This window comes from Abrus precatorius, unplaced genomic scaffold, assembly GCF_003935025.1.
Source record: "Abrus precatorius isolate BTA unplaced genomic scaffold, Abrus_2018 Scaffold4, whole genome shotgun sequence".
In the NCBI taxonomy this organism is placed as follows: domain Eukaryota; kingdom Viridiplantae; phylum Streptophyta; class Magnoliopsida; order Fabales; family Fabaceae; genus Abrus; species Abrus precatorius.
The window spans coordinates 17,585,109-17,611,737 of record NW_020874384.1 but is presented as its reverse complement, the minus strand read 5'-3'; the positions used below and the strand labels follow the sequence as shown (position 1 = coordinate 17,611,737).

At 29.7% G+C, this 26,629-nt stretch overlaps 3 protein-coding genes across 3 annotated transcripts; 1 reads left to right on the top strand and 2 right to left on the bottom strand.

Annotated features, from left to right (window-relative positions):
- Positions 1-2,119: 2,119 nt before the first annotated feature.
- Positions 2,120-4,126, bottom strand: LOC113866354 (ankyrin repeat-containing protein BDA1-like). The gene is made up of 3 exons (XM_027501233.1): positions 3,530-4,126; positions 2,557-2,887; positions 2,120-2,469 (listed from the first exon to the last, which is right to left on the bottom strand). The coding sequence occupies exons 1-3, from the start codon at positions 4,124-4,126 to the stop codon at positions 2,120-2,122; spliced, it is 1,278 nt and encodes a 425-aa protein (XP_027357034.1).
- A 2,052-nt stretch (positions 4,127-6,178) lies between these two features.
- On the bottom strand, positions 6,179-11,697 carry LOC113864607 (uncharacterized protein At1g32220, chloroplastic). The gene is made up of 10 exons (XM_027498526.1): positions 11,527-11,697; positions 10,994-11,111; positions 10,807-10,895; positions 10,509-10,564; positions 10,374-10,429; positions 9,736-9,829; positions 7,941-8,020; positions 7,543-7,585; positions 7,173-7,264; positions 6,179-6,702 (listed from the first exon to the last, which is right to left on the bottom strand). The coding sequence occupies exons 1-10, from the start codon at positions 11,580-11,582 to the stop codon at positions 6,523-6,525; spliced, it is 864 nt and encodes a 287-aa protein (XP_027354327.1). The 5' UTR covers positions 11,583-11,697; the 3' UTR covers positions 6,179-6,522.
- Positions 11,698-22,497: 10,800 nt separating this feature from the next.
- LOC113864458 (protein GLUTAMINE DUMPER 5) lies at positions 22,498-23,138 on the top strand. The gene has a single exon (XM_027498182.1). It carries the CDS (start codon positions 22,526-22,528, stop codon positions 23,009-23,011), a length of 486 nt encoding a protein of 161 aa, XP_027353983.1. The 5' UTR covers positions 22,498-22,525; the 3' UTR covers positions 23,012-23,138.
- Positions 23,139-26,629: the final 3,491 nt, after the last annotated feature.

The window sequence follows — 26,629 nt, the reverse complement described above, 5'->3', positions numbered from 1 at the left end:
ATTTATTTTTTTTAATTTTTCTATTTTTATGTTAATTTTTAAGCAACTAATTCATTAATTTATTAATTCATCAACCTATTTTTTAAGTTTTTGTGGACAGTTTTATTATCCTCAGTCCATCTTTAAACAAGACAGCTTCTTCTATAGTGATAGTTATGCTTTATTAATTTGTAAGAAAGTATTAGAATAAATTTTTTATTTTTAACAAACTATGAGTAGCACGTACGAGCTCACAGCTATGCAACAAGTATAAAAATGAGTACGGATAATCTTATAAAATACAAGTACTCCAGTACCTTAATCTATTGCTATCTCTCTATGTATGTATGACATACCAGTTCTTATATGGTAAAAATTGCATTTGGTGATTTTTAAATATGTATTTTATTAGTCAAATTAAGCCCATGTCAAAAACTCTGAAAATTAAATTGACTGACAAAAAAATTATATTCATAAGTTAATCTGATATCATTCATAAAATATTTATTTTTCCTTTCTACCAAACCTAACTCTTTACTTTTTGCCCAATGACGTTTAATTTGGATCAATCTTTGACTTGACCAAAAATAAGAAATCAATCATCGACAAAGTTGACATACATAGTCAATAGTTTCCTAGTTCTTGACCAAAAAAAAGGTTCATAGTTGAATCAAAAAGAATATATATATATAGGGACAAAAAATAGAAACGAATATATAAAATAAAGTATAAAGATAAATATTTAAATATAAATTTAAAATGTATACTTAAATTGAGATAAATATAATAAAAATAAAAATAAATTTATCTTAAAATAACATGTTTAAAACATTTTCTTTTCTAAATTCATTGTTCTAGCCAAATCGATTAGCTGACTGGTCAATGGACCATCTACTGTCTAGTCTAGATGCAAACGGTAAAACTGCACAAATAATTGAGTTATTTATTTTAAATGTTAAGATTGTTTGACGGGATTGCCAGTTTTTAATTTTAAAATAAAATATATTGATTTAAAATAGAATTGAATTATTTTTAATTTGATTAAATTTTAAAAGAGTTTTATCTCAATTTTTTTTAAAAGAAAAGCAATTTTATTTTTGGATTTTTACCTGTAATAATTTAACACTTAGACAGGTTGGTGAGGAGAATATGAACGAATTTGTACAACTCCGAAGTTATTGGGAATGCGCATGGCCTCTTTTTATATATCTTCTAGCCAATGTGATAAGATGACCAGTATTGTCGTGTTGGAAGATTAATTTTGCGTTTACCAGTGGTAAATTAAAGGGAAATTCCACCTTTGTGTTTTCTAGGAACCCAGTAATTGAGCCAAAATGAGAACTTGTTGTGGTTGGGAGAAGAGGCAAGTTCAAAATGGCTAGAGGCTTTGCTTAATCCTTAAGTTATGACCCATTACTTTAACACTACTTATAACGATGCATTGCCATTGTTCAGGATGTGGTTCATTACTACCAAAATAGTTATATACGTAAAAGGGGTTATGTCATTTTTCTTCAATTTATTTTGTTGAGTTGAATCTAGGTTTATTGCATACAACCCATAATAGATTGAGAATTATGCAGGTTCTTTGTGATCAGTTTCAAAAATATGTGTGAGTAGTGAGATAAAGTTTATTGTACTTTCTTAACGTTAAAATTTTATAAATTAGAATAACTTTTTGAACAATCTTTTTTTTTTTCCATCTCGTTATTTTTGCTGATCTTATGCTTATTTTTTGAAAAATAGGGAGAGAATTCTTGTGTAATCTTATTATTTTAAAAAGATATTGCAAAATGTTATAATAAAATTTGTGTATAAATAACAATGTAAGATATTATATCATTCAAACCAAATTTATATATAAAAAAAAAAAAGTCTCTCATTTCTATTATATGTTTCATTACATATTCAAAAGTTTGTTTGTCTTGGCTTTCCTTCCATCAGGTTAAGCACAGACAAACGCAGACACACACCAACATTATTATGATTAAAGTAAAATTTCAGTTGGAATTAATTAATTATTACACTATGAAAAAAGCAAGTGTTACTCATTATAATCTATGCTGACTCTTCACCCACATTTAATATGCATCCACGAATCAGTGAGAGTGTTTGAAGTGGAACCACATTATTTATGCCATTACCATCTGTTTCCTCCAGCAAACTTTGATTTGTCTTCTAGTTTGCATCCATACATTTTAAGCTTTTTGGCTAATCTAACATATATTGAAGCTCCCCAACAGTACAATACTATTAGTATGCATGGCACAATCCAGGTGGCAATGGTTAAACTAAGGCTTGGTGATATTAAAAGCATGGAAAACACGTAGCACCCAGAAAAGATTAAAAGTGGAGAAGTCACAATAACGCTTATGCGCCCTCTTGGCATAAGCAAGCATATCATCAAAATTGACATATAAAAGGAACAAGTATTGAATGCCCAGAACCAAAAGAATGCTTGAACTTGCATCACCACTTTTCCAACGCTTTCTCGCATTGTTTCTTCATTAACATGCTTGAAGGATATACCAGTTTTCTTCAAGGATGAAGCACTACTCCCAGCTTCATAAACTCCACCCGGGGGGTTAAGTGCTGCTTCATATGTGCTAGTTGCGAAGAAAATAGCAACTATCAACAATGCATTGCGTGTGTCATTTGATATTCTCCTTCTGAGACGAGTGACACAAATTGCTATTCTCTCATCTAGTGTGATTTTGGCTCTTAGCTCCTGTTCAAGGAGTGGAGATGTAGCAAGTGAAAAACCACGCAAAGCTCCACGTTGAACTAACATGTTTTTCATCTCTGGGCTGTAAGAGTGAGTCTGAGTCTCCACTATGTCCAACACTGTTGAGTCATCTATGTTCTTCGCATTTATGTCTATGTTGCTTTCAATTAATAATCTAACTGCCTGTACATAGAATACACAATGCATATCATTGAAATCAATAGCTTGATATATATTCAACATGTACTGCTACTTTATAGAGAAATTTTATTGAAATAAGGGTTTGCTTAAATTATTTTATGAGATAAATAATTATATTCTAAATGAATTAATGATATTTTATTTATAAAATTTTTATCTAATTTTAATACAATATATTTTAATTTCATTAGTTCACTTAAAATAGACAAATAGAGTTATATTTGTAAGCTAACTTTAACAAAAATCCTTTAAACAATTATTTTGTATAAAATTAGATAATTTTTTTATAAAAACAAAAATCCTTTAAACAATTATTTTGTATAAAATTTTATTTGAGAGAGAAATAAATGGGTGTGATCAGTTGCTTGTTAAAATGAGGAAAAATAAATAAAAAATTATTTTAAAATATATTTTAAAGTTATTGTATACATTATAAATTTTACTGCAGGGATCTTGATCTCTTCGATAACTTTTTTTCAACAAGAATTTTTTGATATAAAGTTATTAAAAAATTCGATGAGTTGCTCGATAGCTCAAATAAACCCTTATAGAAGGTCATTTTTAAGCATCCCCTTATTCTCAACAAAAATGAAAGAACTGATGAAGAATACGCATTATGCTTGCCTGTGAGAAGCCTCTGAGAACTGAAAGGTGAAGAATGGTGTGGCCTGCCTCATCCTTCCAGTTCAGCACATGTTTTTCTTGGTCCTTTGCATGTTTTTGACAGTTCCTCTGAAGCCATCCAACCAATACCTCAAGAGCCTGAAACTGATTATATTTCACAGCAATATGCAAGGCAGTTTCACTTTTAACAGTGACATCTTCAATAGAACTTGGACATGCTGATAAGAATTTGACCACAACATCAAGTTTTCCACTTTGAGTTGCAAAATGCAAAGGAGTAAGACCCTCTCTCCCTTTCACTCTAACAAGCTCTTTATTGATGTCTACAAAGCGATACACCATTCTATAATGCTTGTTTTGCAAAGCAAGGTGCATGGGGCTAAGCCCATACTGATTCAGCTTCCATGCAAATGAAGGTTTGAGTCTCAGGATCTCAGTCGAAAAACTTGCATGCCCAGCAGCTGCAGCAATGTGCAAAGGGGTATCAACAAAGGGTATCAAATCAGTGTGTTCTAAGAGATATGGTTCCATCTGAATGAGTTTGTAGAGCAAGTCTATGTCTCCCACTTGTGCAGCTGCTTTCAGTGAGTCATTCATGATGATAACCAATTAAATGAAGGTAAGGAAAAGAGGATTGGTATAAGGAGAATCTAAAGAGGAAAGCCTGAACTACATATAATTGAAGTTGTGTGTGTCAATTTAATGATCATGTTATAGCAATTTACGACCATTGTGGACCATCTCGTCAACACTTCAACAACTGATAGTTATTATATTCTTTAAGCGTGTTTCATAATTTTCTACTTTGAAATCTTTATTCCTTGTTGTTTAATTTTCATTTTCATTTCTTCTCATTTTCCCTGATCTTATTCAAGTGTTGTAGTAGGAAATCAACGAATCATTCATTTTCCTCGCTTCGGATCATCTACAAGGAAATGAGCTGTCGAAAATGACGTTTTTGCATATGTTTTAAACTATATACAGCGGACATAATCTTTCTATTAATAGTGTAAGTGTAAATAGATTTAAATTTTTATTTAATTTATATATAATATATTATAATTTCTTATTTTACTGATTATTAAAAACTTTAAATAAATTATAATCGTTAAATATAAATTAAATAAAACATTATATATATATATATATATATATCATGTCATTTAACGTATCTTTCATTTTCTTTTCTTTTTTAATTCATCTCTTCTTTCTATTTCTACACCCTAAAACTGCAATGTACACGAACGATTTTCATTTTTATTGATGTGAAGGCGCGTTGATGTGACAACTATAGAGTGTTAGAAACAAATTACTACGACCATGGACTTGGACTCATTTACATTCCTAGAATGCACAAGCTAGTCAATTCTTGTTTTCAAGTCAATTATTTTTATTTTTTAGAAGAAAAATATTGGTAGATATGTGTTAAAAATAAGGGAGAGAAACGATAAATGTAATTAATAATATAATGTAATTAATAAAAAGAAGGGTAAAGAAATTAAAATGTGTTAAATAAGCATTAACATGTTTGTGTTTTAAAAAAATATATTTTAAAAATAATTTAAAAACTAAAATAAAACTTATATTAATAAATGGATTTTTTATTTTTTTTAAATAATATTTTTAAAAATAAACATGCTCTAAATCTTTTATTTTGTGTCGATCGGATCATAATGCTCCACTTACCAGTGCTCCAATCAGACTTAGAAAGATACAAATGTTTTCAAACATTCAAGTTTCTAGAGTTATTGAATTTTAGAATATTAAAATTATAATACTTTTAAATTTAAATGTAACATAAATATACTTATTCTCTTCCAAAATAATCACGCTTATGCCTTTGTAAATGGAAGGGAAATTGGGGATGCTCTTCTCCGTTTGCACTTTTCCAATTCTAAACTAAGGTCAAGACCTTTGGTTGGTGAGAGTGAGACTTTCCATTCTCTCTTTGCTATATCTATTTAATTTTCAGTTCACGCTAAATTATTTTAATAGAATAGGTATATATTACTTAATTTCTGTTTTTAGTTTGCACTAGATTCATTCAAGTATTTAATTTTCATTCAACTAAAAGAATTTTTATTTGAGCGAAAATTTTAAATAAATTTTTCTTTCAAATTTTTAATATTTTTACTTGAGCGTTAGTATTTTAGTTTGAAAAAAAATTAGACAATGTTGTTTTATGTAAACATTTGCTTGAATATATTAAGCACTAACCTTTTAAACTACTCTAATATGTAAAAGACAAAATTTATTCTAAATATTATGCAAAATACAGATCAAACACATAAAACTTAAAAGATACTTCCTTTTAAATCATGAGAATAGCTAAATTATTCAACAGCCACATTTTGAATCATGTGAATAGCTAAATTATTCAACAGCTACTACCAGGAACCGATTCTAAGCTGTCAAACCGATTTCAAACTGATTTTAAACCACTTCTTACCGGTTCATAGACTTATAAAACGATTCAATTCAAAAAACCGAACTCTTGGTTTGAACTTAATTTGAACCGGCCTAATGCGAACCCCCTTCCAATAAAATTTTATGAATCAGGAAACCTCAGGTCAATTTACCAATCGATTTTTCCAGATGTGCAATCACAAACGCAACAGTTGAATTCATGGACTCGGGCTAAAATTATGAAAAGTTACACCACGGGAATATATTTTATTTCCTTTGAAAATCAAGTGACAAAACCTTTGTTCACAGTCCCTCTCCGTCTTTGGAATGAAATCAATTATACATCAACCCCACCTGAGTGGTGAATTACATCAGGCGAAAGAGTTCAACAAAAAATATTCTGACGTATTAGAATTGAGGAAATTGGAAAGAACGATCTATGGCTACATGCACGCATTTTCAGGTATTATTCTATCAAAAGAAATGGCATGGAGAAATATTCTCAGTTTAACTATATAGCAAACGCCGATATTTAGAAGTAAATCTCCCTCTATCGGATTTACTCAGAAAACAAAATAAAGATAATTCTACTTTGATTTATGCTGACTGTAACGTTGAATTCCGTAGACATCTAAGATCCCCGGGGGAAAAACAGGATCAGTAGCAGCTCTAACAGCAACTTTTGCCACCTCTGTAACATTGACAGGAGGTGTCAATAGAGGCCCAACAAGCGGGATCTGGTTCAACGGTTTAGCATGTTGGAGAACCTACAGCAATCAAGTGAATTAATTGCAGTAAAAAACATGGGAAACAATAAATTTATTGAACTGATATTCAGGATAAATTAAAGCATTTTTAAGAATTAGACATTCAATCAAAACCCAGAAGGTGAAGTGTTCTATGCCTTGAATGTATACTGCAAATATATGAACACTCGTGAGTTCGAACTTTTACTGCAGGAAAGCGGATTTTAAACTTCAATTTCAGGATGCTTAATAACCAATCAATCAACTGGTGATCAGTTTAGATGGCCATAATTGAACAGCTGAACCCCTAATCCCCTATATAACTAATAATAAATATGAAGAATGCAAAGATGGGGAAAACCCCTAAAGACATTGGCTTAGTCAGGTTATATACAAAAATTAATGTCAATTCAGCAAAGGAGAAAAGCTATTTCCACGTCCGGACTGAAAAAGTAATGTCTGTGTCATACTAGAGAAGCACATGAAATTACCATTTCCAATGGAGATCCAATTACACCAAGAGGAATCTTCATACTCCCAACACTTCGTGTCCCATAAATAAACCCTGGCCTCAGAATTACACCTGAAACATGCAATGGTCCAATCAAGTACAAGCATGACTCTCCATACCAGGAATCATGAGCAACTTCACTTTTTTCTCAGTTAGATGGAAAATTTTATTTTCTTCATTTCTTTTAATAAGGAAACATCTTTTCAACAGTTTGCAAAGAGAAAAACAGGTGAGGATGAACAGTGTCACATATTGCTTTTATCAAGTATGATAGTGAACACATTGCATGGCAAGAGATAAAATTTAAAACCACCAAAGTCCAGTCAATGTTAAGAGGCTAAAATACTTACCTCCATACGGGAATCTGGTCAAGAGTTCTGTTTCAGCAGCTTTCTGCATCAATTAAGATACGATATATATAAATTTTCAGATATTAAAACAGAAAATATCTCCGCACCAAATGTTCAAAATTTTCTCTTTCATAGGAATAGAAGCATGTGCACATGATGATTATTGCAGTCTAAAGAGAAAGAATACAGAATATTTACAAACTGACAACTAAAGAAGCAAAGTATAATAGTTAGCAGTGACAAAAAGAAAACTTGCCAACCATTGGAATCAGTATGTATCTCTTTAAATGACCTGTTATATACAATGAATTAAACCCAACTCTAAAGTGATGGAAGCCCATGAGGGAAGGTTATTGCAAAAGATTAATCAGTAAGGGAAGCAAAGATGGTTATATTACCTTTCCTTCATAATACCCCCGCAGTACGTAATTTACTACACCAAAGTCAGCAGCAGAGATATAGACAAATCTTTTAACACCTGCAGGACCAAGAGCAAATCATCCAACAACACTAAGTGGCAGAGAACTCCACAGGACTACAGGATAGGAAACAATAACTAACACATTGTTTGACCAGTTTGAAAATTAAAGTAATTCCTTTTTCTTAAAAAAAAAATAGCATAAATTGTCAAAAGTAAGAATTTCCAAAACTTAAACCCAATAAATCAACTCCTTGGCTAAATAACACTCAATAATTTAGATGAGGAAACAAAATCAACTCCTTTCCAGCTTCTCTTGTTAGACTCGTTAAATTTCACAAAACAAATAAATACACAGATGTGTTGACAAAGGAAAAGAGCAACAGAGACAACAGGACCAATTTGACATACATGAAATGAAGCATCATCTTATACATCTATAATGGCCCAAATTGGCAAACTGCGTAAAAAAGCATAGAATAATATCCAATTATTGCATTATTTCTTCGTCAAAGACATAATTTTATAACAGAAAGCTCATGCTCATGATAATAAGTGCTAGAGACTTCACAGAATGGAAAGCTTATAGTTGTTTTGCATCTAACATATGTTATCCTAATGGGACAACAGCATCAAACATATTTTATCCTATTTCTATGCCTTGTATGGCAATTCCAAGATTAATTAAGGGTTAAGGCCATACTACATATAAAAACTAAAAACCTGAAGTTGTGGTTTGCTGCTACAGCAACACTTTCTTATAATAAGACAGACAATAGTGAGTAGTGACAGCCACAGAAGAAATTTTCTTTTTCCCCACTGACAACCATTACCATCCCTCTTTTTCCCATTACTCCCACTGTTAGTTTATTTCTTGTGATTTGTAGCTTCTAATTGATTAATTGTCCTGTATCAATCATTACATGGCAGGAGATATGTTTTAGTTCAGGGACATCAAGGATTGAGTTATGTTGTTACTTTTTTTTTGGGGTTCTCAAGATTATCCAAACAGGAAAATATTTACCATATTTGTATTTCAATGGCAATAACTACGTCATGACTGTATCTTGAGAGGGGTGGCTAGAAATCTATCAGGGGTAAAACAAACTTAGTGATTGCTGCTGCTAGTATCTCTTACGGCATAATATTGAAACAGTAAGGAGATATTGAGCTGATATATTGATTTGTTAATAATAATCCCAACAAATGAACAAAATTGTGGAATTATTGAGCTGCCATAATTTTTTTAAATCATAAACACTGGTAAAAATCCATATCTTTGATTGCAATAAAGTGGATTATATGGATTAAACAGTTAACTGCTATTTGTTTGTGGAAGGTTTAAATGCTGTGCATATAACAGTCTCCAAAATTTGTATTGGGGATAATTTTCAAATTGCAACACTACCAGGTATTAAGATATTCGTCATGAGATCTCAACAAGCTTACCATTAACATGCAAATTTCTTCTTTTTTCTTTTTTCTCAATCTTTAAAAGGAATTATGTGTTTAAGTGGAAATAGGAATTATGTTGTCTTTAATTGTACACCATTTTTCTCTCTCCAAATTTATTTCTTTAAGTCCATTCATATCATTGGACCCATTCAGCAAATTCTACCTAGTGAGATAAGGTTCATTTGCTATTGTTGTAAGCTCAAAAGAAAGATGGGCGTGGGCATTGCCCTTGCTACTCTAAGCAGTAGAACCAAAAACTGAGAATGGTAAGAATTGAAAACATAGATTATAAAGAACAAACGAGTGAATTCCTCAATTACCTTGATCTGAAGCAGTTCTAATTGCATTGATGTTAGCAGTACCGTTTATTTTGTACATATATGAGTTGGAGCCAAAACCACCAACGCATGAGATCTTAGAAAAGAAACACAAGTTAGCACAATAGGCCAATCATATCAAGGGAAGGGAAAAAATATTAAGAATAATACGTATCCTAAGCAACAGCATTCAGATACATTAGGTCAGTTAATTCCATGCAATCTTACTATAATTCTTTCGACCCAAAATTATCTCCCAGTCAATAACAAAGACTCCCTTTTTTCCTTTTCTATCATGACATTTGACTAAACTGTACATTCATTCTCATCAACATTAACTAAATTCACCAGTGGTAGAGGCTAGGCTTCAACCACCTTCACCTAGCAGATCCCAAGTTGGGTCGTAACAGGGAGATGTATTGTCACAGAAAACTTTATCAAAGCGCAGACTCTCACTAAACAAATTGGTTAAAATAAAAAATATAATCTTGTAATTGCAAAGGAAACATAAAACAAGTAAAACCAACATGGCTTTGGGCTTGCTCTTAGCCGCTAAATATTCACCAGGCATTATAACAAACTAAGGTAAAACTTGCAACTAAAATTTTAGCAGGCATAATAAGAAGATAATGGAAACTTACCACAGCAGTGACTCCAGTCAGAGCTTCTTTCAATGAATCAGTTGAAAGGAGATTCCCTAATTATTAACAGACAGTTTAGCATTATAGTATCGAGCAAAAATTTTGTCTACAAGGAAAAGCCAAAAAAAAGCAGACCTTTGTACCAAGCAACATTGGTAGCCCAAGAATCGTGCAGGGATGACCTACCAGACCTGGGAGTAAAACACATAGTGAACGGCAATGCAGATGCATTACAAGGAGAAAAGTGTTAAATGATAAACATGAAAAGCAGGTAACAAAGCTTGCAAAACCATAATTTAATACAACAGGATATTGATTAAACTTCCAGTTACTATCTCGTTATCCACAAATACCCCATAAGAAAACAATTATCTCCAATACATAAAGCATGATAGACAGATAGTTGTACAAATATGGAAAAAGAATCTCAAACCTGCTAAGACTTGCAACAGACAAACCACGATCTAAGGCTTCTCTACAAATGTGTGATCCAACAAATCCATTGCCTCCCAACACAAGCAACTTTAAAAAACATTAAAGATAAGTTTTAGGTTACAAAAGACATAGAAAAACAAGTACAAAACTAAAATGTTTCACATACGATTATCATAGCAGAATACCTTTTCCGTTGGAGGTGGGGGCACATTTACGGTTTCAGCTTCTTCAACTTTGAATGGCTCGTCAACCTTATTAGATTCTGTGGAGATATTTCTTCCGTTGATCGAAATTGCCGTTGCACTTCAAGGTAATAAAAGGGAAAACACCATGAAATGGTTAATTTACAAATCATGAAGAAAAACACCACCAACTGAACATAAACTTCAAACCACATTTGGACTTCCATAAATGAATAAACTCGCAATACACTTAATTGGCGCAGCATTGTCAATTTGATAGAATTCAATTACATTTCAATCAGGTAGTTACCCAAAAATTAAAAACTAAAAAAAAATAAAAAATAGTTACAGCATATGAACATGAATATAAAATTAAAATATGAATTTCCAAAGAAAAGGTGGAGCGCAAATTATATTGATGTTCCCAACCCCAACAAGCAGTTATCGAATTGCGTATACAAAGAAAAAAACGACACGATAACGGAACCTAACGGTTTAAAAGAAAAGGAATGAAAGCGAAAAGATAAAAAGCTGACTTGAGCCTGGAAATGGAAGGCGTGGAATGGATCAAGCGTGAAGCCACTCTCCTCATTTGATAATTCGATTCAATTTTCTCCGTTGAGCTTCAGAATTTTGTAGAATTAGGAACGGCGAAAGCAGATTTGAGAGTTAAGTCTCTAACTGAGACAGAGCAGAGAGGTAGAAGCTTAAACGTACACGTGGCACTTTTGCCTGCTGACACCTCTTCGCCTTATGTGGCTCTATTCCAACCCCAATCTTTAAAAAAACATTTTAAAAAATTGTTTATGAAAATATATTGTATTTACAAGATTCTTTTAAATCAGATTTTGTTTTTGTTTATTATTTAAGACACGATCAGATCACAAAATATTGTATTAAGAGGTGTTTCTTTCCTTGATTTACTCAAATGATTTCCCTATTAAAGCCTCTTTTTTTGGTTGGCATAAACATACTATTCTTTGGGCATGTGGGCTTTAACAAAAGCCTATGCTTGGGACTGGATAATCGATAATCAATCAGCACATAACAAGCCCATCACTGGGATACAAATACAATCATGAATTGCTCAATGATCTTCAATGATATAACAAAATTAGTGGAATAAACTTCACATTAATCTCTTGAGCATCAAGTAAATTAGTTTTTAAAATTTTTAAATGGGTGCATTGATTTGAAACGTTGTTAAACATTAAACACTTTAGTCTATATAACATTTTTTGTGGGACTTTTGGGATGATTGATGTGTGAAAGAAATTAAATTTTTAATGTTTGAAAGACTTAGCTTTATAAAGAAACACAAATTATGTTTCTTTGCTGCTCGATTTCATCGATTACGGCATCAATGTGTTGCATATAACATTTGATACCTTAGATTTCAATTTTAGTTTGAATTGGATTGAACCAGAAGATGGTTAGAGATGTATGTTAAAAATATAATTAAAAAAATTAGTCAAATTGTATGTGATTTCGATTCTTCAATTTTTTTAACCTTATTAAATTACTTTGCTTTTGACTAAAAATCTCAAAATATAAAATTTACCTCAATATATGCATAAAAATAAATTTTCTAGAAACAAACGATTTTGTGCACTAATAATTGGGATGCTTGAAGTCAATTTTTTAATATTAACTCCATCACAGTCCACTTCAAGGGAATATACTATTACAAAAATTATTATTTATTAACAGTCATATTAAATTAATATTCATCAGTATAATTTTTAATGAAAATTAAATTCTTAATATATACAGTTTGGATTTATCCTAATAATATACAAATAATTTATTTGATATAAAATATTATGATGTTATCAATACATCAGTGCTAGTATTTAACTTACTTCTTAATAAATGAAATTTTTTTATAACAATAATATATACATTACATTATCATAAGATTGTTTTTAATATTTGATTATTCTCATTAATATTGACGCCAAAATTTAATTAGTTTTAATTTTTTCAGTTCTCTGTTAGTTAATACAAATATGTGTGCACGTGTTATATACATAATAATTGATGTGAAAAGTAAATGGTTTATTACATTGTGAATATGACACCATACATCACGTGCGATTTGAGTACTCTTTCATGTAACCATCCAACTGACCTTTCTTTTTTGTCATGATAACGGCATGCAACAGTGGAACCAACAATTTTCTTTTAGGAGCTTAAATATAAATATTAATATTAAAATATCTTTCTATATATATAATATGGCTTATAAATCAATTTAAATAAATTCTATAAAAGTTGAACCTAATTAAATTCAAATTTTCTTATGAATGACTAATGAACGAATAAGTAATAGAACTGTATAACTCTGAAAAGACATAAGAATGCTGTTTTGGCTAAGAATTCATATTATTCTCATTGTTAATTTTAAATTAAAGCTAGTATGATGTCAAAGCAAGTATGGTTTTAATAATACTATTAATTATTTTTTATAATTTATTTATTGATCATTAATAGATTTTGCAGAATATTCACGAAGCCACAAATAAAGCTTAAAATAAGTATATGGTTAAAATTGAATATGGTTGTTCTCCCTCCCCAAAACGCTACCAACATTTTCAGGTTCATAATCTAACTATATGGTTGAAAATTTACAACAAGGTTCCAAGAGATTCATAGATCCTTATGTACACGCAACGCTGTTTATGGCCAGACGATATGAGAAGAAAATTCACTCTCATAATAACTTGTAGATTTGCACATCTATTGTTGATACAGCTTTGCTGATACTGGAATTGAATATAGTGAGCAGCATGAGATGCCAAATTAAAGCTGTTACAAGTTGGAAAACGTATGATTGAAGAAAGGGAAATTAAAAGAAGAGTATATATAATACATGTAGCTAAAAAATTAGATGCTGTGAAGCCGTGGTAGCATTTTGAAAAAGCTTAATTAGTGCTGACTCGTGATAGCAATAGCTTAGTGTGCATTGTGTGGAAGAGGGAGACAAGTAGAATATTGGATCCAATATATATAGAGACTCGGTGTAGTTAAGTGTATTTACTCATAGAAATTGAATATTTGTTTATGCAAAAAATATTTAGTCTTTATATATCTAAAAAGTTTTAACATGCAAGTGTACTATTCGAGTCTAATTTAAATTAAAAAAAAAACTTAGATATATTTAATTAATTAAAATTAAAATTTCATCCTAATAAAAAAATTCAGATTTACGATACTGTGCATTAGTGAGAGAACATTTAAATTTTATTAAAATTAAAATAAAAAAAATGTAATAAACAGTAATTAAATTGTATCTTATATCAAATAATCCATATATATAGAATTAGTGAAGCTGTACGTCACACATCCACCAAGCTGGGGATCAGACTAGTATTCTCTTACTTTTCCAGAGTTGCAACAAAAAATTCCAACACCAGATATGGGTAATTATAATTAGATTACTTTGGACGCTAACTCCTGATTAAAACATAATGAATCTCATCATAAACGTACCCTAGTGCTCTATCCACTTTTGATGCCGCTATTGAAAATTCCTAGTTATATAAAAATATCTAAGAATCGTTAATGATTATTAAATGAGGTCACAAGCAATATTGTTTATGCTCCGAATAAGATTACTACTAATCACGATCTGTTAATGATTGAGAGTGTGAACAGAAACGAAGAAACGGGCGTTTAGTTATAAAACAACAGTTTTGGCTAAATTGCAAGTCAAAATGAATTTTTAACAAGTGTTGCTTGTGTGAACCGCAGAGGAATGCGTGTCTCAATAAATAAATATATAGATCAAGATTTGGTGAAAAAAGTATTAAATTTGAATAGTTATACATATGAATTTTTTTATATAATACAAGATTTATTAATTTAATTATTGAATTAACTTCAATTTGGCTTGCTATTGACAACCACTAGATTTAAGCTTGCCTAGTGGATTTCCCCCCTTTTTCTTTTGGATAAAAATATGGGGATTTTCTAGTGGCTAATGCACCTTTCAAATTACCTGGACTAGTGGTTAATGCATGATTAAGAGTATAATCCAATAAAAAAGCTAAAAAAAGAGAAAGAGAGTTGAGATGGATTAGCCCATAACAATGATTGAGTACATATTATAAGTACATAAATTGATGAATCAGTACAGTCCAAATAAAAGTGACCCTATGAAATTGAAGAATCAAATTAAAGAGAGCATTTCAACTCCAGGGTGGGGCTTTTAGGGAATGGGTAAAGAATATATTTTGATGTAATAAATCAAGAAAAACGAAGCATCAAGGTGGACATTAATACATTATGCCAAAGTTAAAAGGTGTTCCCATCTTGTTCTCTTTATTTTTGGACTACGTTTGCTAAATATGAAGGAGACTAATCATCGTAGATATAATATGGAATCAGCTACGTCACAAGGAGAAAAAGAATAATTAAAATTGCTATCCTAAAAATATCGAGATTATGTATTTATATTTATATAAGATTTTAAAAATCAAATATTTGCTTAAACAAGTACAGGTGTCAATATGCTGAAAAGACTCAACTACTGAAGATTATGTTCTTTGGAGATAAGAGGAAATTTGTCAACAGCATATATTTGCTCGAAAGAATTTATATGAAGTTGACATTAATCGATCAGGGGACAAAGGAACAACGAATGATCCAATTGGAATAGTTAGTATAACATTGCAAGAAATGAAAAACAAATGCGGAGTTTTTTCCTTTTGTGCTAATAATGCTCAAATTGAACCTTCCTCTCTCTAATCTATTTTGTGTATCTTAATTTTTTATTTTTCTCCAAACTAGCTAGAGCAACTTAATTTGATTCCACTGAAGTAAAGAATATATTTTTCTAATAAAATATATTTACCTGTCAATAAAGATAACAAAAAAATTATTTTTATTTATTTGTTATCTATAAGATAATATTAATTGTTGTTTTACTAAACTCTCTATTCAACTGGAAATTTTAAATAAAATAAATAAATATTTACATTATTTAAATAACATAAAATGAAAAAATTCACTAATAAAGGATATACTAGAAAGTTTATCAAAAGTGCATTTTATAACACATTTTTAACCTTTGTCAATATTAACAAACTTATTTGATGAAAAATAAATAAATAAATTTATAACTTCCGAAAATTATTTTATATTTCAAGTAGCATTCAACTAATTAAAAGTTGGTTATTTAATTATTCATTTTAAAATAATTTATACAAAATAATCATAAGTGTACTATCTCTTATGGGGAATTGCCATCCCTATTCACTGTCCTAATGGTGTGAGTATGGTTAAATTTTGCAAAAATTATATTAAAATTAAACCAAATATTAAAAATGTTCTAATTCTTAAAAATCATACCATTTTTTTTTAATTAGAACTAGTTACAGGATGACGAGAAATAATAATTAACCATTCCTTGGTTAGCTATAAATTAGATGAGAGATAATATCTCCTATAAGTTGTTCCAATTTCTCGTCACCCTGCCATCAAACTTTGCAGCAATTATGAGTCGCAGTATTACACCATTCCTTTGCTTCTTGTTCTTGTTTAGCAATATTGAGGCATCCATCTAATTATTGAATTATTTAATTCAAATTATATTAATATATATTACATGTTTTTAAAATAATTAAACATATTTTAGGTAGTTTTATAATTACTTTTATTAACCAGTTTTAATTTAATCAACCAATTACATATTTATGTTTTCATTTAACTTCACAATTTTAACAAAATAATTAAATTTTTTAATTTGTATATTTTTTTCCTTCTTCTAAAAAAAATAAACAAGAATATAAATAATATGTTTCTCCTATGGTGTCATAGTGCATAGCTCAAAAAAATTTTATCAGCCAAAAGAAAATAAATTAAAGGAGCACGAGAGATACTCCCAACCTACATGTGTTATTGTGAATTAGTTTACGATGTCTTCAAACATTACAACGATTCATTAATCCATTCATATAAATAAAACATGTAAAACTTTTCACATTTACTTTAAGTCAAGACCAAGACCCGAGTTGCACCATTTCTAAAACTGATTCAGCATTGCAATCTTGTTTGAAAATGATACTTTTCCTGCATGTGAAGCTCAAATTGTTGAATGGGATATGAAAGAAAGCATCAACAAGCCAAGACGAAAGGGGCACATCACAAATCAGAATATTCTAATGTTTATTTTCATATCTTAGTAGGACCAAGACGAATCTTCATCAAATTAAAACCTTCCTTAATTAGCTAGCTTAATTTGACTCACGATGTAATACTAAGATATCATTAACTATATAAATTGAAACTATTTAATTTCTTAAGTCTAGTTTTCACTCAAATTTATAACTGCTATTGATGTAAGAAAATTTTACACAGGATAAAATTCCAATACAAGACCTTTAATGAAAACTTAAAAAAAAAACAGTTTTCTTCTCGCAACTCATGTGACAACTTATCCAGCAGAAACTAAACATAACTTCATTATATGTCTAAAATCACATGGCTATTATTTGAAATGTTTGACTGAGGATATTTTACAGTGAAATTGATAGAGCTACCCAAAATTATGCAGACAAAAGAAAAGAAAAGATGACAAAGATGGATTTTAATCTAAACAAAAACAAATACGGGGGCTTAGAGACATGATGAGTTCTTGTTTAATGAGTGCTCATTTAGGGTCCATGGCATCACTTGACATTATCCCTAATCCATTATTGCAATCAGGACTACAGCGCCTGCCAACATTTACAAGCATATTCCCACTATTATTAGAGACATGAAAATTAAAGCACCTCTTGTGTACGCCACAAGATGTGTTTATCTTTGTGTGTATTTAAAAGCATGTTTAAAAAAGTTATAAATATAAATTTAATGCATTAATTATCGTTAATAGTGTTAAAATAGATGTATATTCATACGTATTCAAATTAACCTGAATTTAAACCTACTATTCAAATAGATGTATATCCAAGTTTAGAACTGATGAGAGGTTGTTTGGGAGTGGAATTTTTTTTTTTTTGAAGATATTTATTTTATGATAAATAGATAATATATAATTAGCAAAAAAAAATAAAAAATAAAATATATATGTATAACATTTAGTACTTCTACCATTATTTCTTCCTTTATCAAATATTAATAAAATGTATCTTAAAAAAAATGTCGTGAAAACATTTAAAAAAAAACTGATTTGATAAATTTTCTATTTAATTACAGTGTTACCATGAGAGGATTGTCTATAAATCAATTGCAACAAACTATTGACTTTAACTCAAACTTGATGGAAAGCGATTGACCTAGTTATTAATTTACCCTCTTAAAACTTTTGAAAGGCCTCAAAATGTATAGTATACAAAAGGTCGCCCTTTAGATGATGCTGATTTTTTTTCTGCCTTTCCTTTGCGCTGATATAACGGATAATTGGATAGTATTTCTAACCATTGTCTTTGCATTTATAAAACGATTTTTTCTCTAAGTATATGTTAAAATGATAAAAATTTATTAAGAACTTTAATATTTAATGCTATTATTACAATAAAAATTGTAATATTTTGTTATTTTTAATAAAATCTTATTATACAGATTTTTATTGATGCGTTGGAAAAACTGTTTATAAAAGCATATAAATATTTTGAAAAACATATAAAATATTAAATTATTTTACTAGTAATAAAAAATAAATTGAAATTTCAATATAAGGACTCAAAATTTACAATTTTAAAAGTTGTTTCATATGATGAATATTATTTCAATGATAATTTATAAAACGGAGTATTGTTTAAAATAATTAAAGCACTATATTTTTATATAAAAGACTACAGGACATAAATTATAAAATAAAGAAAATGAATATATAAAAAATAAGAATAAAATTATATCATCTTTTAAGAATATAATAGAGGTTATTTCAATTTTTTGTCACTCAAAAGATACTTTAGAACTGTATTATTGTGGTCTGGCGATTAAGTTCAAAACTGGTGACCAACTGAATTTCACGAGTGGAGAGTGAGACATGCCCCAAGGACTTCTTTTTAACCAGTTCGTTGATATTTGTTTCAATTCAATGATCAGCACTGCTTCTATTATCCGATATTTGACTGTCATTTAAAAATAAATCAAGGAAAATAATTTTCTAATAAAATATGACAATAATGTTCTACTTGATATTGATTTTATTAAAATTATGTTATATATACATAATATTTTTTAAATGATTGTATAATTATTGTTTATTTTTTAATTTTAAATATTTATATATAATTATATAGTTTAAATTTATATTTTTTATATTCTTAAAATGAGAAATATTTTTATCATATATATTTTATGGTAAATCTAATCAATACTAAAAGTTAATCAAGGGTAATTCAACATATTATTTGTGTTTTATATTTTAATCATGACAGTGATTTTACTCCGTTTAAATATGATTGTAAGAGTTTTATTATTTACTGATCTTTCTTAATTCGAATAAGATTCTCTCTGCCGTGAATATTACAAGAATGATGCTAAATTTTACTTTTAATAAAATTGCTGAAGATATCATTTTAAACGAATGAGGCGGTCTGCATGAAATCTTCTTTAATTACTTCATATAAAACGCCTTTTTTTCTTTATCATGTACCAAAGAACTTTTTCTTTTTCTTCTGTTGGATCCAAGCATGCCTGAAGAAGTGACCCCAAGCTGTAGCAGCAAACCGAAAAAGTGAGAGTAAGGAGAAACTATGACGCATACAGAGTGCATATATATATGCATTAGCCATGTTGGTTCTTTCATGCATCTTCCATTTTCATTAATGTAATTGTTATATATTTGACATTGATACATATCTTATTGTGTGCATCTGTCTCATCATGTAGCCGAGCGATCCAATTGGATTTTGCAATGGAACAATGTTGTAGAGTGTCGAATCATCGTTTGGGGGGTTAACATATACATGGGATAATTGATCCGAATATACTTTCTCAACCCCATTCCTGCAGCATTGACAATCAATTGCACCTAATCCGAATTTAATCGTTACGCTGAAACAAGAGTGAAAAATAAACACTAATTGATGTGGGGTTTCCTGTGCTCAACAGTAAGAGCCATGGTGATAAAGATCCTAAATTTCATCATATAGTTGAGACCGTATAAAGATCAAATCAGAAATGCAAATGATGAAGCTAAAGGAAAACCGTAGCAGCTTTGTTTCCACTTTGCCCACATTGTTTATTCTCTTTTATCCCTGGTTGATGATTGTGGCTACTTTCATTATACTAACATCTAATCATACAGCACATAGTGCGCTTTCACTGTGCCCTTGGATGGGGACCCAAAACCCCACATTGGAAGGTGGCTCTCCTTAAATGGATAAGTGATTTTTCCTTCTATCTTTAACTTCGATTCAATGTGAATATATGGCATCATCACGCTAGAGATGCATTATTTGTGGTCTAGTGGAAGATAATAAATATTACCAATGTATCTTAAAAAGCAAGATCATTAATTACTGTAGCTAATTATTTTTTTAAACCCCACACTTAAAAAAAAAATGCAAATTGTCTCCAAATGACATCATCTTGTCACCATGGAGCACAAACATCTTTTGTAATGCATGCCCCCTCTCTATTTGTGGAAATATTACTCATAGGTTAAAATCAATAACCATGTCATAATCTCCCACTGAACAAGAATGGTCATAACCAGTTAAGCATGAGTGAATTTTTTTTTACGTTGAATAAAAATCTATAATTTAATAATATTAAGTTTTTGACTTGAATGCTATATTTAAATCTATTTATATAGTTTATTAATGACTTGTTGATGGAAATCCTTCCCATATTTTAGCTCTCTTAATAATGTATCAGACTTTTTGTTTTTCAAGTAATTAATGAGTTCATACACGTCAATATATACACCAGTCGCTAACTAATTACTCGAATTTTATTTTATTTTTCTTCCGCCTCTCATCCCTTTAAGGTTTTATAGTACTCAATTATTGTGTATGCTTTTGCTTCTCTCAGTTCCCGATCTGCAAATCAAGGTAAAGGTCCCCACTCTACCGTGATGAGGAAACAACGACATTGATTCTCTGAACAGGAAGTCTATGACGACAATCAACAGAGGACCATCCTAAGATTTCGTAGCATATAATTGTAAGAACCAAACAATAACGTCGACAAATTGATTGGCTCGGTTGAAAGTTTAACTGTTTTCGATCAAATTAAGTGAACTGGTTAAAAATGAAAAATAATCAGTTTGAATGAATGGGTGATTATCGTAAAAGCATGGCATTTACGTCGTCTTTGGATGCATGTAATGACAATTAATAGTTACAATATTCAATAGGTCACGGAATTAGATAGGCCTAATATCGCACTATATTTATGGGGCATAGTTTTCTATATATATATATATATATATAAACTCCATTATATTACATATTCTAAGTGAACATTTAAGAAGGTATTTATTTTAAAATATTAATGATTTAAGATCTAGTTTATTTTAAATTAGTTAACACATATTGACTTAATTACTCATTTACCAAAGTCATATACTTTCCAAAAATATAAGTTTAGGTACTTCAATATACCAGTCAATATTTATTAAAAACACATGAAAAGCCAGTAGTGATTGCGGTCGAAAGAAACATTGGCAACGGTGATAAGGAATAATGGCAATAGTCGAAGGTCACCAACCATGGCAGTGGTTAGAAGCTATTGAATGTTAATGCAGTGATTTAAAGAGCACGTAAGAGACAGTAATAATGAATTAACGAGTAACAAAATATGAAACATTGGTTTTAACTTTTCTTTTTGGACCTTTTAATTATGATTCTAACTAGCATTTAGTACGTAGATATGAATAAGACAAAATATCTTAATTAATTAAAATTAAATTATGCAATAACAATTTCTCATCTTTATCAAGGTTTGCAAAAGAGAAAAGATTGAACCATTAAGAAATGACCAAGGACAGAACGAAAAAAAAAGGAGAAAATTCCATTTTTTTTTGTAGATAAAGAAATTCCCTAGGCCTTGATCACTAGTCATTTGATGGAAGAGGAAAGAATCAGTTCCGACAGAGGACCCACGGTAGCATAACATTTAAGTGGAACCCAAGAAAAAAAAAAGATAAAACTTAAACTTAGGACTACATATATTCTCTCATTAAAATTAGAGTTCTATCTTAATAATACATACTAATTTTTGTCATCAACATACTGATATTTAATTTTAACTTTTATTATACATATTTTGAAAATAAAATTTTAATTAAATTAAAGATATGATTAGAGAAAAATAAAATCCCGCCACCAAAACCAAGTGATGGAGCAATTAGCAAGTCTTGAAGGGTACCTTTACACTACCACCACACCTAACCTGCAAGTTACAACTTACAACAACAAAACAGGGCCAAGTCCGTGACCCAATTCACAAAAGTCAATAAGCCACTCTTATAAATACCCTGCCACGCCACTCTTCTTTTGCAACTACTTTCACATTGCCTTCTTAACCTTGTTTCTCTCTACCCATTAACAAAACTTCTTAATCAACTGTAATAAAATGAGAAGCATTTCCACTACAAGTTCAATAGCACCCACCACCACGTCATCATTGGCAAGTGCTCAACACTCCTCCTCATGGCACTCTCCGGTGCCGTACTTGTTCGGAGGACTAGCTGCGATGCTGGGTCTCATAGCGTTTGCGCTATTGATCTTGGCTTGCTCCTATTGGAAACTCTCTGGTCAGTTACAGAATGAAGAAAACGGACAGAGAGAGTTAGAGAGCGTGAATACTGGTGACTCTTCAAAGAAGGAATCTGTTAAGGTTTATGAGGAGAAGATTCTGGTCATTATGGCTGGAGATGAGAAACCCACATTCTTGGCCACCCCTGCTTGCTCCAATTCTTCGTCTTTTGCACATGGAGTCGCCAACCATTTTGACCAAAACCTCGAAAACCACGTCGTTTGTCAGAAATCAGAGAAAGAAACGGAAAACCATCTTCAACCCCCGCAAGAAGAAACGCCACAACAAAACCAGCTTCAGTAAAAAAAAAAAAAAGGTATTTAATTTCTTCATGATTTTGTCGTAATTTTTGTGTTTTGGTTGGTTTTGAAACTTTGGTTTGTGTTGTACTGTTCGGGAATTGTAAATTTAAGCGGAGATGAAATAGAATGGAGGGAGTTGCATAGTGTTAAGCTTGAGTAGTACTCTTAAATTCGATTCTTCCATTTTCGACATTGTTGTAATTGTAAGTGAGCAACACGGACATGGGATTCCAAAGATATATGCGAGCTATTGTCGCCATGGCTGTCCACGTCATTTTTCTATGCACAGAAACAAAAAACTAAAAGCTTGATGACATCTTTGCTAATCATTTTAGAGTCTTGCCCCCAAAGACCCTGCTCGTCAAAAAATAATTTACAAATAATAACGACTAAGCTGGTAATTTTTATGAAGGACTTGGGAAAATAATTTTCTAACACTCCACTATAATGTGAAAAGGAAAAAAAATGACAAGTAATGTGATAAAAAAAATAAAAAAAAATTATTTATGTTATTGTATTTTTATTTAAAAATGACTTAAATATATAATTAGTCTCTGTAAATATCACACATTTTGTAATAAATTCTTATAGAATTTATTTGTTAGGATTTAGTTTATTAAATATTAAATAGTTATAATATAATTTTTAGCATTAACTTACTTCTATTAGACGGTAAATTGACTTAAAATCAGTTTAATATTTTCACATAATATGTTATTTCTTTTAATTTTATAATATTTTATTATTTAAAATTAATATTTATAAACATATTTTTAATATATATATAAAAGTCAAATCCTTTTTGTACTTTACTCTCCTTCTTTCCCTCCCTCCTCCACACTCTAACGTAAATTAAATTCTTTAGTCCCAATTATTTTTTATTTTCAAATAATTTACATAAACTTCTTTCACTTTTTTTTATCAATCAAAATCCAAATGTATTATAAATATGAAAAATGTGTTTAGGTGAAAAAGTTATAGGAAAGGAGAAGATTAAAAAACTTTTTTATAAATATTCAAAAAAATATTTATAAATATTAATTTTAAATATTAAAAATTATAAAATCAAATAACATGAAGAGTGGGGAGAGAAAGGTTGCAAAAAAGAAGAAAAGAAAGGAGAAGAGTAAATCACTTTTTGTATGGAGAGAGAGATTGTAGAAAAGGAGAAAGATAAATGACCTTTTAGTAAATATTAAAAATGTGTTTAATAACTCATTTATAAATAAATATTATAAAGTTAAATAAAATAACATGCTGTGTGTGCTAAGTTGATATTATTGACCAACTCAAATATTAACAAATTTTTTTATAAAAATTTATTATAAAATGTAAAAAATAATTAGTACTAATTTATGTTCAAAAATTTTAATAGATGATGTAATGCGCGTCAAAATAGTAATAGAGAGAAAAAAATAATGTAATTAAATGAATATCATAATTGGATATTTAGTTTAAATAATAATTATTATTTAAATTAAATATCAAATTATATAGTTCATGTAAATTTATTTTTTGAAAAACGAATTTAGGTAGTATTTAGCTTTATGTTTCTCTCCCTAAAAGGCAAAATTAAAAAAGTATATGAGAAGACAGCCTAAATATAATTTTTTTATATAACAACGTATCCTTTTACTTGACAATTGATTCCTTGTAAAATTAAAAAAAAAATATTATAATATTTACTAATAAAGTTTTTTTAGTACATAATCAAGAATCAAACCTCTATCAACATGTCCAAAAGACTCAACTATTTATAAATTTTGTTAAATTTTATGAGTGCTTAAATATGTTTTAAGCTTTTACATTATATATATATATATATATATATTATTTGAAATATTTTTCCTATTTTTATTTTTGACTTTTATTGTTGCCCCCGTTATTAACTTGCCTTTGGATAATTGCTGACTTGACAAAATAAATATCCAGCTAATTAACATTTGTTACATATACAAACTAATCATATATCTTACAAAAGTTATGAATAAATCTTCATATGCTGGAACTCAACGAACTAAAATGTAATTGTATTTTTTGGTCTCTTAAAGAAAAAGGGGAAAAAAAAAGACACTGCAACAAGGGGGAGGAGGGTGCATGAAGAAAGTAAGGGTTAATTAAAGATGAAATGTGGGGAATATAACTTTATTCAAATTTTGTTGCCTATAGATAGAGGCAAAAAAAGACATGTAGAGAGTGTATCGTGGACATGACCTATAAACAACTCAAACGACATTTTTATGCTTCAATTGCACCATAGATTCGATACTTCCTTCTCATTTGTCTCAACATAAAGGCATAAATCCAAGCAATTGCTTCAAATTTCAAGGTTGAAAAAGATCCATGGAACTTAATCCTATAGTGTCGATTTTTTATTTGAATGGAAACGAAGGGGACAAAATGGGTAATTTGAGTCTCATTGTTAATGTTCACTGGAATTATATAAAAAAAATTATCACTAATTACTATCTTTTCGAACAATAACTTATTAATCACTCTGTAAATGGACAGTAGAAACTGAGTCATGTTATATAAAAGCAAAAATAACTTTGTACATTCTGATAATTTTCATATTATACGTAGTTCTTCCTTTTTCTTTTTTTGAAATTATTCATTCTTTTATATCATTTTTGTATTTTACTTTTTAGCTTCATTAGTTCATATCACTTCATTTTAACCACTTACCATATTTTTATATATTTTAATATTTCTCTTGTTCTACCCTTTTCTCTTAAAGAGTGTTTGAAAGAGTTTAAGATGAATTTATAAAAGCAGCTTATAATTTTTATAAATTTTTAAGCTATTTTAATAAAATTTATGACCAAATATATTACATAAACTCTTATGTAAAATTTTATTAAATAAATGTTAATTAAATTATGTTTCAAAATACACTCTTTAAAGTTTAAATTGGGTATGGTTGCTTTAATCCCGTTTCTTAAAAGGGTATCAGATAACATAACTGAAGCCGTTGCCCCTTTTTTTTTGGTCTTTTTGGTCAATGATCTCGTTGGATTGAGAAGTTCAAAAACTGCCACTGAAAAAAAAAGTATCCACTACATAATAGGCCCATATTAAATGGACCATTTTATGCTTTGTAAAACTGTTTTTATTGTAATATCTCTGCTTTTGGGTAAGGCATTCTGCCACTATTAGTATTGAATTCAATTTATCTAAAATGAAAAAAATATAAAGTAGGAAAATAAGATTTTTTCTTACATTAAAAAATTATTTAAATTTAAATTAATATTAAATAAACCCTAATTTTGGAGAAGTTTTTGGAGGGCTTTGATTTGAGTACATGATATCCATTTTGTATGAAAATAATGAATATTTAGAAGAGTTGGTAGTGAAATGAGAAAAGAACTGAGGAGGTGGCACGATAACAGTGTCAGGCCTAGCCACAGGACAGAAGTGGGACCCAGAAAGAAAAGGACAATGCGTGGAAGGTATTGGAATAACCCAAAACCCTTGGTTTCATCCCAACCCCTACATTTTGTACTCAGCATGCATTTGGCTAAGGCTCCTCCACGTGGCACTCTTCCATTCGCCACAGCGCAGATCTCCATGGTCCCACCAGATAGACTTGTTTCACATAACCACGCTTCCTTCCCAGCCC